Here is a 19,421-nt window from a genome sequence, read left to right on the forward strand (position 1 = left end):
GATCCCCCAAATAAGATCCCACAGTCAGCAGGGGTCTTCACTGGCATTTGCCTCCTTTGAATTCAAGAAAAATATTAGTTGTGCAGGCTTACAAAAGAATTGATAAACTTGAAGTCAAAACACAATCCCTGGAAGATGAACATTTATTGAGTATATATTTTTTGAAAGTCAAAGTTTGGAGACTACTGATCTGAATGAGAATTTAGAATATGTTAATTTTATTTAAATCCCTCAAGTCATAAAGAAATAGAGAGTATTAGAGTTAGAAGCACTACACTGAATACAAGAGGGGAGGAGATAGCCTTTCATTTTCCAACCAACTGGATTAATATCTGTTCTTAGCATCTCCTGGGATCCATTGCTGGAAATCATGAGTTCACCAGGTACTGATGGACACTGGCCAACCAGCTCTAGCATCCCAAGACTAACCTTGTGCAAGTAGAAAGTCCACAGTTCCTAGATGGCCTTCCGAAGCAGCCATCATCAGGGGAGTGCGGCCTTGCTTGTCTGCCATGTTGACATCAGCTCCATGGGTGAGTAAAAGATCAACAATCTGCAAGTGCAGAGAAACAGGGACCAATCAGCCCAAAGAAGAGCTGTGGAGAAGACAAGTGCACACTATCTCATACTCTGTAGGAATTCCTACTGCTGTACCAGTCACCTCTATGCATCTTTCCACTACCCTCTAGAAGTAACTGCAAAGTCCTAGTACCATGTGATTTAATCTCTAACTCTCTTAGGGACAGCCAAATGAGAAGGATTCAACTCTCAATGTCTGACTCAGCTACTAAGTAAAAAAGAACTTAACAACAGTCAAGATGTAGGATTAAACAATCCCATAATGGAAGTTCCAACATAAATCACTCCTTTATTGCCCTCTAGTGGTTGCAAATTTGCCTGCAGTTAATACTTCCAACTGAACTGAACTTAATGAAGTGTCTCTGATAACTCTTTAGGGCTGTTTGGCTTCTACAGCCTTTTTTCTATTGAAATACTTCTGAAGATTATTATCAGTGTGCTTTCCTTTCCATCCTAAGTGTATAAATTAACATTTATCCAGAATCCAAACATCTAAAAGGATTGTATCATTAGAATTTGCATTCACTGTATTTTCTTTCAGTAAGTCTCAGACATCTGCAAGTGAGTGATTAGCGTAAGTTCGCTGAGAAATGAACCTTCCAAGGAGACTTTGGATACTGTGTAATGTGAGAAGGAGGTCACTCTATTACCAGGACAAAAGTAGCTAGTCCTTCTATACAAAGTGATCGTTTTGAATGTTAACTGTTGTATTCTCAATTAACCAGAACATTCACAACAAAGGTCCAAGTCCTCAAACCTGATCACTGCTGGGTAACCCAAACTTTACTTGTGATCATTTTGCTCTGTGTATCAGAAGTCCTCACATAGAACTCAGTCCTGCCTGAGGGACCAGAAGTGGTCACCCTGCTTACCTGCCAGTGGCCCTGGCGCACTGTGCTGAATAGTGGCACTGCCCCTCGGCGGTTTGGCTGGGCCACTGCTGCCCCTTGTTCCAAGAGCAGACGGCACACCTCCAGTTTGCCCCTTCCGGCTGCAGCTGTTAGGGCTAAGGGCAGAGAACAAAGACTGAGGATAGTGGTTCTTGTCCTCTCCAGTGCTCCATGTTAAACGTGACATATCCCTGTGTTTCATTAATGTAATTGCTACTTTACTTCTAAGAATGATGATTTTTGCCACCTTTTCCTTAAAGAAAAGTTGTAAAGAAAAATAATGAGTAAATACACATTTAAATTGCCTCACAATATTTGGGGACAATTATAATAATAATAAATCTATTGAAAACTCACCTTTAATCAAACTCACTTGGTTTCATTTTCCCTGACTAGACTATCTTCTCTGCTTTGGTCTACCTCTCGTTTGGTACCTCTTCCTAGCTACAAATTTTGTTAGTCTACGTGTGTGTGGAATCTAAAGACAAGATCTTTGCAGAGATAAAGATTTTTTTTTTTTTTTTTTTAGAATTAGCTGGGAACTACCCCCAGCCAAGCTCTACCCTGGGCTCTTAATCCTAGAGAACCAAAGTTAGGAATTGCAGTCCAAAGTCTTGGGCCACATTTCATTCTTTTTCTTCATTAGTTGATACAGACGTTTCTGGTACATTTGCAATCATTTTTAATATAAGGATTAGAATGATTCAAGGTAGCAATCTTAGAGATGAGAGAAGAGGTATGACAAAGACTATTTTCTTCTGAATATAAAATAATGAAGTCACAGGTAAAAATAGCTACAGTGAGTTTAAGAGACACATTAGGAAAAAAACAGAAACATTCTTCTTGTGCCGCTATCCACTGACAATATGATCTCTGATACAAAGGAGATTTTACGAAGGCCTATTTGGCCCTCAGAGTATCATTTCAACAGCAGAAAGAGGAGTCTGGAGATACAAAGTCTATCTTTTAACAAATACGTATTTGTTTCATTTAACCGTGGAATCTCAGGTGCACAAGTCTATTGTTTTAAAAAATGAGGGGTACGGAGGATGGAAACACTGTTAGAACATGTAGGAGTTATACTTCATTTTAAATAAAGAGGATAAAGATTTTTTTTTTTCCAAATTGACTTAAAAAGTTGATGTAGTAGTCAGCAGGTCCTTCTTTTATTATGGCCTCCTACTCCAGTAACAAACCAGAAAATAATATTTGGCAGGCACAGATACTGCAGTTTGCAAACTTTAAAATGTATTCAGAGAAGCAAATAAAATTTATATCAAATGGACATTTGCATTCGTTTCCACTTAAGTGCAAATTATGGCATTTTGTCTCTGGACTTGGCCAAATTTATCCACTACTGAATCATATGCAAAATGAAAACTACCTGTAATTTCCACAAATATAAACCTTCAAGTAACATTTTCCTTCCTTCTGCAAGGATAAGAACGACTTATCAAGTAAAATGTGGTAATTTTAGAAGATACACGCACTCTTCAACCAGTTCTATCTATGGCTTGTCTTATGTGTATTTTCAGTTTTAGTTTGGAACTCCTGACATTGACATTTCTTTTCAGTTCCTTACAGGAGGGCAGTGGCTTGGTCCTATCTGAGGTGAGGGTCATTTCCAACCCTGAGTGGATGAGCTCAGGTGTTAATGGCTATAATTATTTACTGGATAAAGAAGTTTTATTTCTTGTTTTTTAAATATCAGCTATGTTCCCTCTTTCTCAAGTTCATATTTCTAATAGGTTAGAAAACAAATTGTGAATTCTATATATGGGTCAGAACACAAGAGTAGTTGAATAATTTGACTGGATAGACACTTATTAGGAATCATAAGAATTATCTCGGTGCATAAAACAAACCATTTGGAAAATTTCTAACCCCCATTCTGAACCCATTTAAAGTAGTTGCTAGGTTGATAAGGTTGCAGCAAACCTCTGTATGTGAAGGGGCCAAATACATTATTTTTCATGAAAGAACTTGCAGCATCCTAGAGAAAATATAGACAGTATTTCAGAACCAAGCCTCTCACTAATGATGCCAGTTCACAGAACACATCTGAATATTCACAACCAGTGCCCATCTGGAAAGCCACACTGTCCAGTCTGATAATTCTATTGCTCTGGATGCCCCATTTCTCCCCACTGGATAACACATTTATATGTGAGGGAATGTTCCATTTGGCCTTTTTCTTTGTTGTATCATCTCTGTTGTTTAGGTTATGATGTCATTTGGCAGCAACCTTCAGCTGATAGCTGGACATGGTTATTAACACAGCTGGCCAATTTCATCTCAGAACAACACAACTATGTAAAATGGAATCTGGGCTTTTCAAAATCCAAGAGAAAGGAGTTGTATGGCTGGATTTTATATGAGATTTATCAAAAACTGTTAAAACTTTCTAAAAGGAAGGAGATGAAGGTAAAGCCAATTCTAGAAAACACCAAACTGCAAACAGAGCAGTTAGGAGCCAACTTTCTTCCTAAAAGAGCAGTAACAGAATTTGCTCCCTAGCTTGTCAGCATCTGACAAGATGATCTGACAGAAACGGTCTTTTTTCAAAGGGAAACATCTAAGGAGTTGGAAGAGGCAGACAGGATGTAGCTCAGAGTTGGGGAAACAGCCAGAGTCTGCTTGGATGGGATGCTGACAGCAAAGAGAATGCAGAGATGCAAATGACTCTTTCATCTACTTTCAACCTTGGAAGAGTCCAGCACAGACAGGTCGTGTAAGATCAAGGGGTGGGGGAGGAGGGGGAAGTGGCTGGGGAGAAATAAACTGATCACTGCTATCCAAAATACCATTAATAAAACATTTATCGAGCTATTTGTCAGACACTGTCTCTGCTGTCAAAGAACTCATGGTTAAGGAAACAGATGAATATGTTAATATAGAGTGTGATATATACAATGGAGATATGTCCTTGGTATGAGGGAGGGCACAGAGGAAGAGGTTTCTGAGATGGCCTCCAGGTAGAGAAGATAATGTGAGCTAGAGGCTGAAAGATGAGCAGGAGATTTACAGGCATGGAAGGTGTAGGGTGGGCCAAGGGAGAGCATGAATAAAGGCACTGAGGGGAAAACAGCATGCTTACTGTTATTGGAATTACTGGAGAAGACAGGCAATATATGAGGCTGGAGATAATTACTGGTCTTTTTATGCTACATTAAAGGACTTAATCCTACAAGTAGTAAATGAAGGTCAGTAAGCAGGAAAGTGACCCAAACAGACTATGGCCTAAAAAGATCACTTTGGCTGAAGTCTGAGAGATGTATCACAAAAGGGTGAGGCCAGAGGCAGAAGCTCAATTAGGAGGTAGCTGAAATAATCTAGGCAAAAGATGATGAGGGCAGGAATTAAAGGAATCTAGTAAGTTTATTTTGTAAAATTTGGTTTCTTTTTGGGGCCATATATTTCCAGGGTTGGCCTCCAGAGTTGCTAGAAGCTCTCAGTGCTGGTCCTGGTCTGTGCCCACAACATAAGGGAGAGGAAGGTGTGGTGAACAGTCTTGTCACCTTGTTTGCTTTTCTTTTGTGGTGTTCCATAAGAAGTCTGTGAAAACCCTATGGGATGGGAGGGGGTCAGCAGATGGTGAAAGCTGGTTGTAACATCTGGAAAGAGAAAGAGGCTACAAATGGAGGATGAAAGCAACCAGGAGGCTCTAGTGATCTGCCTTCAGAAAATCTTGATATCTAAAAATCACACCCCAATTAATATTCTAAGATTCACTTTCTCCCTCTACATTTTAACATCTCCAAAATTGGAATGCATCTTACAATTAATGTGATAATAAAGAATTGTGTCGTGTCAATATAGTTGGCAGAAGTTGTTTGTTTTTGTAGTGGCACAAAATACTGGATATATACTTTCTTAAAGTTAATGGTGTCTCAGATTTGATAGAGTAAGTGATACATATTATAGGAAACATCATGACCATTGTTATTTTCCTTAGGTTAAAAATTGTCACTTAGGTCCTGGTTGCAGATATAAGCCCCCACCAACTAGCTTTGGGTCACAGACCACAAACCACATATAAAAATGCAAAAATATGTATAAGATTTTGTCATGGGAGGAAGCATCATAATTCAATAGGTCACTAAAAAATTTAAATCATCATGTGCTATAAGTTAGAAAGGCACATGTATGTTTAATAAACATCACTGTAGATAGAAAAGTGCATCAAAGTCCGTTCTATACTAGTGATGAGCTGTAGGGTCATTGTCACATAATAACATTATTTTCCAGAATTTTTCTGAAATAATTTTTCATAGATATAGAAATTGTATTACAGCCAGGTGCAGTGACTCACGCCTGTAATCCTAGCACTTTGGGAGGCTGAGGTGGGGAGATCACCTGAGGTCAGGGGTTTGAGACCAGCCTGGCCAACATGGCGAAACACAAAAAAAACTTTACTAAAAATACAAAAAAAAAAAAAATTAGCCAGGTGTGGTGGTGCACACCTGTAATTCCAGCTACTCGGGAGGCTGAAGCAGGAGAATCACTTGAACCCAGGAGGCAGAGGTTGCAGTGAGCTGAGATTGTGCCACTGCACTCCAGCTTGGGGGACACTGTGAGACTCCATCTCAAAAAAAAAAAAAAAAGAAATCATATTACAAATAAATTTCAACTTAACTCATGTTTAAGTAGCTCTTTATGTTTATAATATTATAATTATATTGTATATATGCATAAGTCAAACATAACATAGTTCTGATTATAAGCAAACTGACATGAAGTTTTGATTTTTTAAAATCTTGAGGCCGGGCGCGGTGACTCACGCCTGTAATCCCAGCACTTTGGGAGGCTGAGACGGGCAGATCACAAGGTCAGGAGATCGAGACCATCCTGGCTAACACGGTGAAACCCCGTCTCTACTAAAAATACAAAAAAAATTGGCCGGGCATGATAGCGGGCGCCTGTAGTCCCAGCTACTCGGGAGGCTGAGGCAGGAGAATGGCGTGAACCCAGGAGGCGGAGCTTGCAGTGAGCCGATCGCGCCACTGCACTCCAGCCTGAGTGACAGAGCGAGACTCCGTTGCAAAAAAAAAAAATCTTGAGATATGGTACCTATGTACAAAATTCACTGTAAACATTTATTGTACACTTTAAAGGTATGAAATATTTTAAAAATCCTGAGGCCATAAAATTTTATTCTAAAATAAGAAATTCATGTTAATAAAAATAAGTCCTCCATTTAATTCATGCCCTTCTTGAACATTTTTAAGGATTTCTTTCAAGTACACCATTAGAATGTGTTTGATATTCATCGCTATGACTATTAGTCTTGTAATTTCTATTCATTATCACCATGGGGACATGACTCTTTCTGCTGCTGTCAATGGTTACACCGTCATGTCCTTAGCAACAAAGGGTCTGCTGGAGATGTGGCAACACTGTTGGTGAAGGCTGTGCTGACAGAAGCACACCAACATGTCCCTCCTGCAGCTCTAGGTCATACACACATGCATACTCCAGAGTGGCTGATGTCCTGCCCAGTTCCTTCCCCTCGGTCTGTCCTCTGGCTTCCCTCAGGATGGGGCTCCAGAGACAGCAGCTGTTTCCAGCTGTACACTTTCCTTTAATCTGTCATGGACTCTTAAGCTGCAGCTGCCAGGCATCTGTTCCCTTTGGATCTTACAAAAGGAGGGATTATTCGAGAAGCAAATTCCTGAGTTTTGGACCATTCCACATGATGTTAAGAAATGTGTGTAAGACTTTGTCACGAGAAGAAATGCCACAATAGGTCTTTATAAATTTAAATGAGTTCAAGAACCTCTTATTTTTCATAACACTCTTATCCTAACCCAAATGTATACCCTTCTTGTATGCATTGTAAAATATTCTCCCTAAATTGGCCATCTCAATATTGGTTTACTTCTCCTGGAAAATATGACACATATCTGTGGTTACTCTACAGTTTTCATTGCCCTGGTTTCATAAAAATACATCGAAGGTTACTAATGTTTCTCCAGATGCTGCAGTTTACAGACTTGCAGGGAAGACAACAATCATTGCCTGCAAAGGCCACAAGGAAGAGGCTTCTGTTTGCATCGTAAGTACTGAACAATACAGACAGTGATTTGCTCCAGACCAACAGGAATTGCATGAGGCTGGGCCCTCATTGTGCATCCAGATAGCAACTTAACTCACAATATATGAGATTAATTGTGTCATATACCATGCTACCACAGTAACATTTGGTTAAGCCAGAGGTGTGGGTGAAAATTTAATATCCTGGTTAACAAATGCAAGAGGAGTTATTTTGATGGGAGAAATATTTATTCCTAACTACTACAAGGATCACATAAAAAGGAGAGAGGCCACAATTATTTTCTGCTCTGGTTTGGCACATTGTAAGGTATCTTTCAGTCTTTTAAAAATATTTGGAAACAAGAGAGGGAAAAAGTTTTGTTTGGAAGAAGACTCTGGTGCAGAGTATGGAGATTCCACAGGGAAAGAGGACTGAAAGAGGAAAATTGCCGTTTAGTTTGGCTGAATCAGTCTCCAATACAAAAGCCTGAGACAGAGGACTGCCAAATGTATGTCAGGGAAAAAATAGGGGGGCGACATACGAGAGTCCACACAAACACAACACATTCTTGAGAGCAATGTTCATGAGAGGTACCTGTCTCTCCCCAGAGACTGTCAAAGCTGTTGATCTGTGCTCGCTCTACTTCCTCTTCATCTTTTTCTGGAAGATCAAGTAGGTAGGAGACAATCTGAAACAAGAAGTTGTGTCAGCTCAAACTTCAGGTGGAAAATTATGCTAATGACACTAGCCTGTGAGGTTTGGAAGATAGCTTGGATGATCCAAGTATCACTAAATCTCCTGCACACAAAAGGAATCAGAACTGACTGTCCTAATAAAGAAACCCACAGCTTCCATGATGTGCATCTGTCCTATCAGGTACAGTTTACACCTTTCTCTAGAATGCAATTCACTTATATAGCATGTGATTTTTAAAAAAGTACATAATCTTGGCCGGGCGCGGTGGCTCATGTCTGTAATCCCAGCACTTTGGGAGGCCGAGACGGGCGGATCATGAGGTCAGGAGATCGAGACCATCCTGGCTAACACGGTGAAACCCTGTCTCTACTAAAATACAAAACTAGCCGGGCGAGGTGGCGGGCGCCTGTAGTCCCAGCTACTCGGGAGGCTGAGGCAGGAGAATGGCGTAAACCTGGGAGGCGGAGCTTGCAGTGAGCTGAGATCTGGCCACTGCACTCCAGTCCGGGCGACAGAGCGAGACTCCGCCTCAAAACAAACAAAAAAAATTACATAATCTTAATATTTAAGTTAAAGAAGCAATCCTTCCTCTTCCCTATAAAAAAGCCAGAGAAAATAAATATGAGAAAACTGATGGCCTGTTTTTCTTTCTTTTTTTTTTTGAGATAGGGTCTCATTCTGTCACCCAGGCTGGAGTGCAGTAATGTGTTCATGGCTCACTGCAGTCTTACACCTACACTACAGGCATACACCACCACACCTGGCTAATTAAAAAAGTTTTTTTTTTTTTGGCAGAGATGGGGGGGGGGTCTTGCTATGTTGCCCAGGGTGGTCTTGAACTCCTGGCCTCAAGTGATTCTCCTGCCTTGGTCTCCCAAAGTGCTGGGATTACAGGTGTGAGCCACTGCACCTGGCCCTATATTTCCTCAGAGTAAAGCGATTATCTTCCTTTTTCCTCTCAGATGTATAAGGACTGTTCTAGAACTAGTAAAGGGAGAATAATCTCTAAACACACCGAAAAGTGACAGTTCTGTTTCCGGGAATTTGACTGCACAGGGTTAAAAAACCTCCCATAGATGATACAAATTTTAGTATTACTTAACACTCCCTTGGTGACATGTCAGCTCAGTTGATACGGTAGCTGTTTTGCTGATTATCCCATGCTTGCACTGGCCCATGAAAGCTGACTGTTAAATTCTCAGAAATTCTGAAAGCCAGTTGTTTATTAGAAATCAAATAGCAATTAAATAAACTAACATTAAAAATAAAGGTTAAAGAATACTCTTATCCTGCAACTTCCTAAGATTTAACTATATCTTACTATTATCTATGCTGTTGAAGTTATTTATATTGATTGTGCATGTCTGCACGGTGGGAATATTACGTAACAATGTGCTGCTGGGCATCTCCTCCCACCTTTGTTTCAGTGATGTCACATTGGTAGCTTGAAATTGGCCATGATGGGAGTGTTTACACCCTCGAAGCTGGCAAACATTATAAATCAGGGCTTCATTTAGTGCTAAAACTGAAAGAGGCTTCAGTTTAATGAACATAGTTTGTATATGGATGAGAAGTAGTTTAACAGTAGATCACATATCAGATTTAACGGCAATAGAGTTATTGAGAAAAGAGCAAACTGGGATGCAGCTTCATTTGTCAAACTTTGGTTATAAGTTACAACCATAGGTTAGCTACAAATGTGGCAAAAATCAACAAAAGCATTCAATTAAGAGTACTATATAGTTCATTATTATTTGTAAGTTGTGTGCAACATACTCTTTTTGTTTGCTTCTTTTGAGATGGAGTTTCACTCCTGTCACCCAGGCTGGAGTGCAATAGCGTGATCTCAGCTCATTGCACCCTCCACCTCCTGGGTTCAGGCGATTCTCTTGTCTCAGCCTCCAAAGCAGCTGGGATTACAGATGCCTACCACCATGCCCAACTAATTTTTGTGTTGTTAGTACAGACAGGGTTTCACCATGTTGGCCAGGCTGGTCTCAAACTCCTGACCTCAGGTGATCCCTTGCCTTGGCCTCCCAAAGTGCTCGGATTACAAGCAAGAGCCACCGCATCTGGCCTCTTTTTTTAAAAAAATTATTTCAACTTTTATTGTAGATTCAAGGGCAGTGAATGTACAGGTTTGTTTCATGGGTGTACTGGATGACGCCGAGGTTTGGGACACAAATGATCCCATCACCCAGGTAGTGAGCATAATACTCAACAGTTTTTCAACCCTTTCCCCTTCCTCTCCCCTCCCAGCAGTCCCCAGTGTCTACTGTTGTCTCTTCATGTCCATGAGTACTCAATGTTTAGCTCTCACTTTCAATGAGAACATGTGGTATTTGGTTTTCTGCTCCTGTGTTAATCTGCTTAGGATATTGGCCTTCAGTTGCATCCATGTTGCTGCAAAGGACATTATTTTGTTCTTTTTATGACTGTGCAGCATTCCATGGGAACACATTTTATCAGTAAAATTTATAATAAACGTATGTACACACACACAAACACACACCCCTGTTCCACCCCACACCCCTCCTCAGGGTTGGTTGTTAAACATTTCCTAGCACACTACCAATTCCCTACATTTGCCACTACTATTGTTCCTATCATTAATAAATAAACTATAATGTTTAACAGTTTACCAAGCATCCCTTATAATAGCCTTGTATAAAGGAGTTTATTAGTTCCACTTTGCTGACGGGAAACCAAACTTCTAAGAGATTAGGTAAATTGTTCAAGGTCTAGAGTTAGCGAGTGGCGAGGCTGGGACTCAAACCTGGTCCTTCCGAGATACTAAATGTTATGCTGTTCCTGTGCCACATTACCTAACCATGTGACTACACCTCAATAATTCATCTCTTTGAGCCTTGGTGCCACTGTCTGTTAAACAGGGAGGAAAACATGGAGAAGAATTAGATCATTTCCATGGTCCTTTCCAACTCACACCTTTCTATACCTATAATTTGAGGGACCTTGGCATTTGAGTAAAGTGCTTCATGGGGTTTAATCTCCTTATTATTCAGAGCAGCGATCACGAATTCACATTAATTTGGTCGGCAATTTTGTCTTCATGCGATCTTTTCTCCTGGTTTCCTAGGTCCTTCAATACACAGCTTGAAAAAACAATCCTACTGCCTACTTCTTACCTCAGTATAACCCATGCTGGCTGCAGCAATGAGGGCCTGTTGGATGGCATGGCTCTTCTTAAATACTCCTTGCTGCTGGCCGGCCATTGTCCAGTCACACTGAATCAAAAACTTGACAACCTCCAGATGACCTCGGAGTGCAGCATGAACCAAAGCACACTGCCCGTTCTTATCCAAATGATCCACCTAAGAGGAGAGGACAGGAGATCTGTGTGAACACAGACTTGTGGCTGAACTCACAATCTAGTCACAACCACCACTGCACAAGTCTAGACTACTAAGAATCATCCTTTTCATTCCTGGAACCAATCTCTGAGCAAATTCAGGAGATTGCTCAGCCTAGATTATTACTGAGCTACAACTATGCTAAATGTCCCTCTGGGAAGAACTTCTTTTCCTCAGAAAAGGTCAGACTTTTGTTTTCGCATTCAAAGAAAACAAAACCAAAACTCTCAGCTTGAGCTTTGTCTTCCTGAGGTAAATTCTTCTTTGTCTCCTCAAATTGTTCTTTTTAGAACAAGATTTGAGAAACTGGTAGCTCTGCTGACATAAAAAAAATTATCTTTGAAATCAAAAAAAGGAAGAAAAACATGAAGCTACAATTTTTTGGCCTTCCAAAGAAGCAAAACATCTCATATCATGAATCATTTGACCACCAAACTTTGGCAAAGTCTGCTTCTCTCTTCCAGCAGGAGGGAAGACTCTCAAAGATCCGCCCCAAATGGCTAGAGGCACTTCCGGCTTATTGCATCAATAGCAGTCTTTATAATTTCAGTGTTGGTTACAAGTTTAGGTTGAAAGAAGACTCTGATCAGATCGATTTACCAGAAGGGCCTTCGTTTCAATAGATGAGTGTCCTTTCATTAGGTGAGTAGCCTTTTCTGGTAGGTAGGTGGTACTTGTCCTGTTGTAGTTAGATCAGTTGAAAACATAAGTTCTGTTTCTGGCTTTCCTACTGACTTCAGTTCCACCCAGCCATCCACATAGTGAATATTTACTGAATACAGAGTGTGTGTAAAATAGCACTTAGGTGAATAAGACAGTAATATATAGGTTCTGCTCTCAAGGACTCTCCAACAAGGACAGTGACAAGAGCCTGTCCAACAAAGGAGTATACAATAAATCTAAAGGAAAGTAAAAGTGCAATAACATTTCAGAGGAAGGAAAGATTAATTCCTGACTAGAATCAGGAACAGATTCAGATAGAAAGGTCTATCTTGACTGGCTGAGATGGAAAATGATTAATGTATTCTAGTTTTTGTAGGAGTAGGGCAAATGAAAGGGAAGTTTAAACTCTAAGGCTGAAAAGGTCTTTTGGGACAGAGCATGGATATTTCTGAATGCCAGGCTAAGTGGTCTGAATTTTAACCAATAGGTAGTGGAGTCATTGAGTGTTTTCATGTTCAGAACTGCATTTTCAAGAACTAAGCGAATGGATAAAAGAAACCATGGCTCTTTGGAGAAATGGTTGATTCCAGGACTGGGGTAAGAGATGAGACTAGAACATCTTGTGGTGTCAGAAAGTTAGAAAGTGCTCAAAAGTTGAAAGGACACAGGAATCAGTTTGAAGGAGTTCCCGGTGGCCAAATCTGGGGCAACGTGAACAACGAAATGAATAATAATAGCAATGGATTTCAGGCTATAGAATAAAATAAATATCCATGACTTCATAGTAATATCAATAAATATTTGAATAAATACATGGGGGAGAAGAGATCACTTTTCCTTACAGTAAAATTTCAATTAATAAATGTTGAGGGAATGATGGAAGTAGAAAATCATTGTTAGGCAAACACCAAAGTAATAATTATTGCAGTGGCTGGGCATGGTGGCTCACGCCTGTAATCCCAGCACTTTGAGAGGCTGAGGTGGGTGGATCACCTGAGGTCACGAGTTCGAGACCAGCCTGGTCAACACGGTGAAACTCCATCTCTACTAAAAAATGCAAAAATTAGCTGGGTGTGGTGGCAGGTGCCTGTAATCCCAGCTACTCCGGAGGGTGAGGCAGGAGAATCACTTGAACCTGGGAGGCGGAGATTGCAGTGAGCTGAGATTGTGCCATTGCACTCCAGCCTGGGCAACATGAGTGAAACTCCTCTAAAAAAAATAAATAAATAATAAAAAAAAAATTATTGCACTAAGAATCACTGATGGATCCTAATATTAGTGGACAAAAGTATGACGAGAACCAGGATGTCTATCTTTCTAGTCTCAAAAGCAAAACCCTAAAAGATATTTCTTAATTACAAAAGGAAAAACAGTTAACTTCAGAGCTGAGAAACCTGGAAGACACTACCTTCGCCAAGTGACTGAGGCTACCACCACCTGTAATAAGACCTATCAACAGCAGCGACTTCAAGTGCTGCATTTTCATAAGGGTACAGCATTGCTTATGTGGTATTCTTGCCAAAAATATGTACACTCAATCTCACAGTGAGAAAACGTCAGACAAACTAAAATTGAAAAACATTCTACAGAACAACTGGCTGGTATTCTTCAAAACTGTCAAGCTCATAAAAGATGAACAAAGACGGAGAAACTCTCACAGGTTGGAGGAGACTAAGGAGGCACAACACCAAATGTCACGTGGGATCCCGACCTGGATTCTCTAACACAGAAAAGGTATCAGTGGGACAGTTGGACAAATTTCAGTAAGGTCTGTAGATTAGTTAATAGTATTATCACCAAATTAATTTCCTGGTTTTGACAATTAGACTACAATTACTTAGGCTGTTAACATTATGAGAAGCTGAATGGAGGATATACAGAAACTCTATGCATTTTTTTTCTTTTGCCTACAAGAGAATTATTTTATTTGCTTTTATTATTTTAAATGGACACATAATAACTGTACATATTTATGGGGTACAGTGTGATATTTTGATACATGTATGCAAGGTGTAATTATCAAACTAGGTTAATTAGCATACCCATCTCCTCAAACGTGTATCATTTCTTTGTATTGGGTCTCTGCACTATTTTTGCAGTATCTTTGAAAGTCTAAAATTACTTTAAAATAAAAGCTCTACAAAAGCTAAGGGGATGGTGTGTAATAGATGAGATGAGAATCTGAAAAAGGGGTTTGTTACACAACAAGACTCCAAGAATAATTCAGGAGGATAGTGGCAGTTGGGGTAGAGACCAAGGAGTAGCTTCTCAAGCTCTTTTGAGGATAACATTGAAAAGAGCTGGCCACTAAATGAATTAGGAAGGGCAAAGGAGAGAAAGATGTCAATGACTCCCTAGTTCTGAGAAAAATGGAGGCTACATTAGCAGACTTTGAAAATCCAGAAAGAGGAAGGTCAAGATGATGAGTGATTTTAGAAAGCTGGATCTGAGGAACTAGTCAGGGATCTGAACATGCCTGACAAGGAAGCAGTTACAAATGTGAAACTACAGCTCAAAAACATTTTCAGAAATTAGCAATTTGGGGTTAAGAGTCACCAAAATGTAGGTAGGAGAACTAGAACCCAGTCAGATTTGACGCCAAAGCCTATGACTTTAATGCGGAAGCCATAGAGAGTATGAGGATGGAAGGAAGACCAGAGGATCCTAGTGAATAGTCCTATCAGAAGAAGGAGAGGGGCAGCCAGAGAAGTGGGAAATAACATTAACAGTTTACTATTGGCCCGGCACGGTAGCTCACGCCTGTAATCCCAGCACTTTGGGAGGCCAAGGCGGGCGGATCACCTGAGGTCAGGAGTTCAAGACCAGCCTGGCCAACATGGTGAAACCCCATCTCTACTAAAAATACAAAAATTAGCCAGGCGTGGTGGTGTGCGCCTATAATCCCAGCTATTTGGGAGGCTGAGGCAGGAGAATTGTTTGAACCCAGGAGGCAGAGGCTGCAGTGAGTCAAGAATGTGCCAGGAGGCAGAGGCTGCAGTGAGTCAAGAATGTGCCACTGCACTCCAGCCTAGGTGACAGAGCCAGGCTCTGTCTCCCACCTCCAAAAAAAGTTTACAATTGCTAATACTATGGAGGGGCTCAGAGAGGTGAGGGATGAGACAAAGCTGCTTTATTTGGTGACTGGCAGTCATTAGTGACTTTTAAAAGAGTAGCGTGGTAAAATGGAGGGAGGCTGGGTTATTTTCTTGTTTACAGATACTATTTATTCGGCACTATATAAAATTAAAAGAGACTTTACCACCTCTTTTAAAAAAAGGCTTTATCTCTTTCAATGCTTACACTGACTCTTTTAACACCCTTTTAATAGACAAAAAGTGCGACTGAGAGAGGTTAAGTGACTTGTTCAAGCCCTCATATAAATTACGTATGGACACACGATTTGACCCAGTTGTGTTTGATCCTAAAGCTTATCATTTTAATGAGTTGCCTCCCCTCTCATTCATGGAAGCCAGAATGCAAGTGGTTAAGGAGTAATAAGGTGAATGTAGCCAGTACAGAGGACTCTTAGGACAGGTTTGGTAGAGGTGAAAGGGAAGAGACGGGATGTTGCTTCTGGTTAGCAAGGGAGAGGAAAATTTCCTTTTTAGGTTACATAGGTTTCTACATTCATAGGTTTGTAGAAACTGAGAAAAAAGGTAGTGTGCATTTAGAAAAAGAATGAAATAACATGAGAGAATGAGCAACATCGTGGGTTAAGAGTGTAGAGGTGGAGACAATTGCTCTGGAAGAGAAGGTAAGTACTTCCTTCTCTAAGGCAAAGTAGAGGTGAGTGTAGGTAAGAACTGATAAGAGTTTTGAGATATAGGCACCTTGAGATGAGCTTGATCACAGTGATGAAGGGCAGAAGAGGCATGATAGGATCTTGAAAGAAGTACATATGAGTTACATTTCTGCTCTGGGGAAAACAATGAAAGATGAAGAAAGGGATGGCTTGGCAGTGTAAGGGCTGAGCGGCAGGAAAGACCCAGCTGAGATCAGAATATGAAGTGACAGCAACAGTAAGAAGGGCTGGGTGCCGTGGCTCATGCTTGTAATCCTAGCACTTTGGGAGGCCACAGTGGGAGGATCTCTTTTTTTTTTTTTTTTTTGAGACGGAGTCTCGCTCTGTCGCCCAGGCTGGAGTGCAGTGGCGTGATCTCGGCTCACTGCAAGCTCCACCTCCTGGGTTCCTACCATTCTCCTGTCTCAGCCTCCCGAGTAGCTGGGACTATAGGCGCCCACCACCTCGCCCAGCTAGTTTTTTGTATTTTTTAGTACAGATGGTGTTTTACCGTGTTAGCCAGGATGGTCTCGATCTCCTGACCTCGTGATCCACCCGTCTCGGCCTCCCAAAGTGCTGGGATTACAGGCTTGAGCCACTGCGCCTGGCAACGAGGATCTCTTGATCTAAGGAATTTTAGCAAACCTCTGGGCAATATAGCAAGACCCTGTCTCTACAAAATAGGAAAAAAATACAGCTGAGTGTGGTGGCGCGTACCTATACTCCTGGCTATTGGGGAGGCTGAAGACTGCAGTGAGCTACAATCATGCCACTGCACTCTGGCCTAGGCAATAGAGCAAGACTTTGTCTCTAAAAAGAAAATGAACATGGTAATGAGGCCCAGTTATCACTGTTTCCAGAGGTGTCCATTCAAATGAACGGGATGTCATAGGTGGGCAATCACTGTGCTAGGGTAAACTTCTAAGGCTCTGAGATGTCACTGAGAGGCCTTCGTCTCAGCTCCCAAAGGAGTGGAGGAGTCCCACTTTTTCCCCTGGTAACAGCACTGGACACCTCAGAATGAAGTCATACTATGACTTATATTTCACTATGAAACCACTAAAGTCCTCAGTTTGTTTTCAGGACTGAAACAAAATACAATGAGGCCAAGATTTTTTCCCAGAGTCCTATATTTGTGAGGCCAGCATTTTTCTTTTCACCAATATTGTGAAATCAAATTTTTATACATAAAGCAAACATATTTTGTAAATGTTTTCAAAGAGAACTGATGAGTACTAACAGAAGCACTTTGAGGCGCCCTTGGTCAGTCTGAGTATAAACAGGGAGAATGATCTTCTCCCTGTATCTCTAGAGTGGTGGTCTTCAAGGACAGGATGAAGGTGTCTGATCCTGTTCTCATCTCCATGGCTAAGTTTTCTTCTCTACACATGGAAGGCTTAGAGCCCGCAGGTATCATTTGGTCCAGACCTGCCATTGCAGTCTCCTTGCTCCCTCACTTCTTCTTCCTCTCTCTGTTAAAAAGAGGCTTCTTCTGAGCTTAGTGGATCATTTCTGGGTTGTTAGGTAGAAATTTTTTGTGGTTACTGACAAATGCAGTTTCCCAAGTACCTCTCAAAAGGGTTTAGAACTGTGTGCTCCTGCAGGATGGATGGCAGTGGCCCTGAACATATGCAGAACCAGCACTCTCTCTGATCTGCTCTCCATCACGGTTTGATATACTCTACCCAGACTCATGAGGTAACACTGGAGATAAGAAAGAGTATGCATCGAAAAGAAAGAAAAAGGGAAGAAAAGCAGCAGAGCTGGGCAGCCAGTACCTTGGCCCGTTTCTTGCACAGCAGCACCACAATGCTCAGGTACCCTGCTGCTGCAGCATATCCCAGTGGAGTCAGGCCACTTTCAGAAGAGGCATCCACGTTGGCGCCGAACTCCAGCAGCAGGGCTACCATTTCTGTGTAACCAAGATGGGACTGAACACAAAGAATTGGAGCATTATTTAAAACCTCTGTCCGGTAATTAATATTGGCACCTCCCAAAATCAGCAGTCGGCTGACCTAGAAATAAATAAACACAACTAATAATTAGACAAACAGCAGTCACATCCTTTTAGTTGTCTTTTATTAAACCATCTAAGATTCTACAAGTGTCTAGTAGCATTTAGTAATTGCTTTATTTTATAATCTCATTTGCTCCTTTTTCTTTTCCTTTGGTAGATAATAGAAAATATCTCCTTTACATAAATGGTATAGTAGCTAGAGCAATTGCCTCCCATACTGTGGTGCTGAACACAGTCTCTATGAAGTGAGCTTTTGGTCAGAAAAGCTCCTACACCAAGACAAGGGCTACCTGAGATCAATTTACTCTTTGGAACCAGCAGGACCTGATCCCACATGTCAGAGTCAGTTTATAGAAGGTAAGAGGACAATGGAGCTAGTCTCCAATTTATAGAATAAAATTTAACAATTTAAAATATATTAAATTATCAATAAAAGACTAAGATCAATAAAAGACTAAGCAAGTCAAAGATCAACTAAATAGTTAATGTCCTTCTAGTTTTATTTTTTCATAGTTAATTCCTTATATTTATAATTTCTTTATAAATTTACCTTTATATTTGGAGTGTAGAGATTTCGTAAAGACGCCAGTGCCATGGAAAGACCTTCTGTGCTATAAGAGATCCAGAGACCTTGGAGGATGGAGGATGATACACCAACTTTTTTACTCAAACCCTGAATAAGAAGTACAGACAATTAAATTAGTAGCCCAGCAAAAAAAAGTAGCATCAGTGGTGAATTAGTGGCCTCTTTGTTTTTGGTACTAATGAATGAGAGTGGAGCCTCACCCTAACAATGTTCATGCCAAGCAAAGCCTAGGTGGGGGGACAAAGACCAGTCCTGCAGGAACAAGCTAACTTAAATGGTCTCTATCTCTGCAGCCCTTAGCAACACATCCACTCAACACCTCTCTTTTCTGTTATATCTGGATATAATTTATTTTTCCATATCTTTTTTATTAGCCTTCTTCAATAAATATCTTAAATTCAAGTTATTAAATTACACACTGTGGTAGAAATAATGCAATGTGATCACTGATTTCCATTTCATTTTCTTCCTGAACATTTGGAAAAACTCTATTTCCCAGCCTCCTTTACAGTTAGGTAGGCAATGTGACTGAATTCTGGTGAATAAAATGAGGGCATAAGTAGTATGTCTTGTCCAGGCTTGGCTCCAAAACTTCCTGCATATTTCTCCACACTTTCTATGGTTCCTTTTGATTACAGGCCAGATGTAGAAGATCCAGTGGGCCGGGCGCGGTGGCTCAAGCCTGTAATCCCAGCACTTTGGGAGGCCGAGACGGGCGGATCACGAGGTCAGGAGATCGAGACCATCCTGGCTAACACGGTGAAACCCCGTCTCTACTAAAAAATACAAAAAACTAGCCGGGCG

At 40.8% G+C, this 19,421-nt stretch overlaps 1 protein-coding gene across 1 annotated transcript in view; it reads right to left on the reverse strand.

The window, feature by feature from the left end:
* TANC2 (tetratricopeptide repeat, ankyrin repeat and coiled-coil containing 2) overlaps positions 1–19,421 on the reverse strand; it is a 483,987-nt gene that overhangs the window by 21,854 nt on the left and 442,712 nt on the right. Inside the window, exons 16-21 of the mRNA XM_017882923.1 lie at positions 18,582–18,704; positions 17,793–18,029; positions 11,346–11,531; positions 8,098–8,191; positions 1,452–1,585; positions 430–553 (exon numbers count right to left, since the gene is read on the reverse strand). Coding sequence (XP_017738412.1) covers positions 430–553; positions 1,452–1,585; positions 8,098–8,191; positions 11,346–11,531; positions 17,793–18,029; positions 18,582–18,704 — 898 coding nt within the window. The remainder of the gene's footprint in view (positions 1–429; positions 554–1,451; positions 1,586–8,097; positions 8,192–11,345; positions 11,532–17,792; positions 18,030–18,581; positions 18,705–19,421) is intronic.

This window comes from Rhinopithecus bieti, unplaced genomic scaffold (genome assembly GCF_001698545.2).
Source record: "Rhinopithecus bieti isolate Rb0 unplaced genomic scaffold, ASM169854v2 scaffold_12928, whole genome shotgun sequence".
Taxonomy (NCBI): domain Eukaryota; kingdom Metazoa; phylum Chordata; class Mammalia; order Primates; family Cercopithecidae; genus Rhinopithecus; species Rhinopithecus bieti.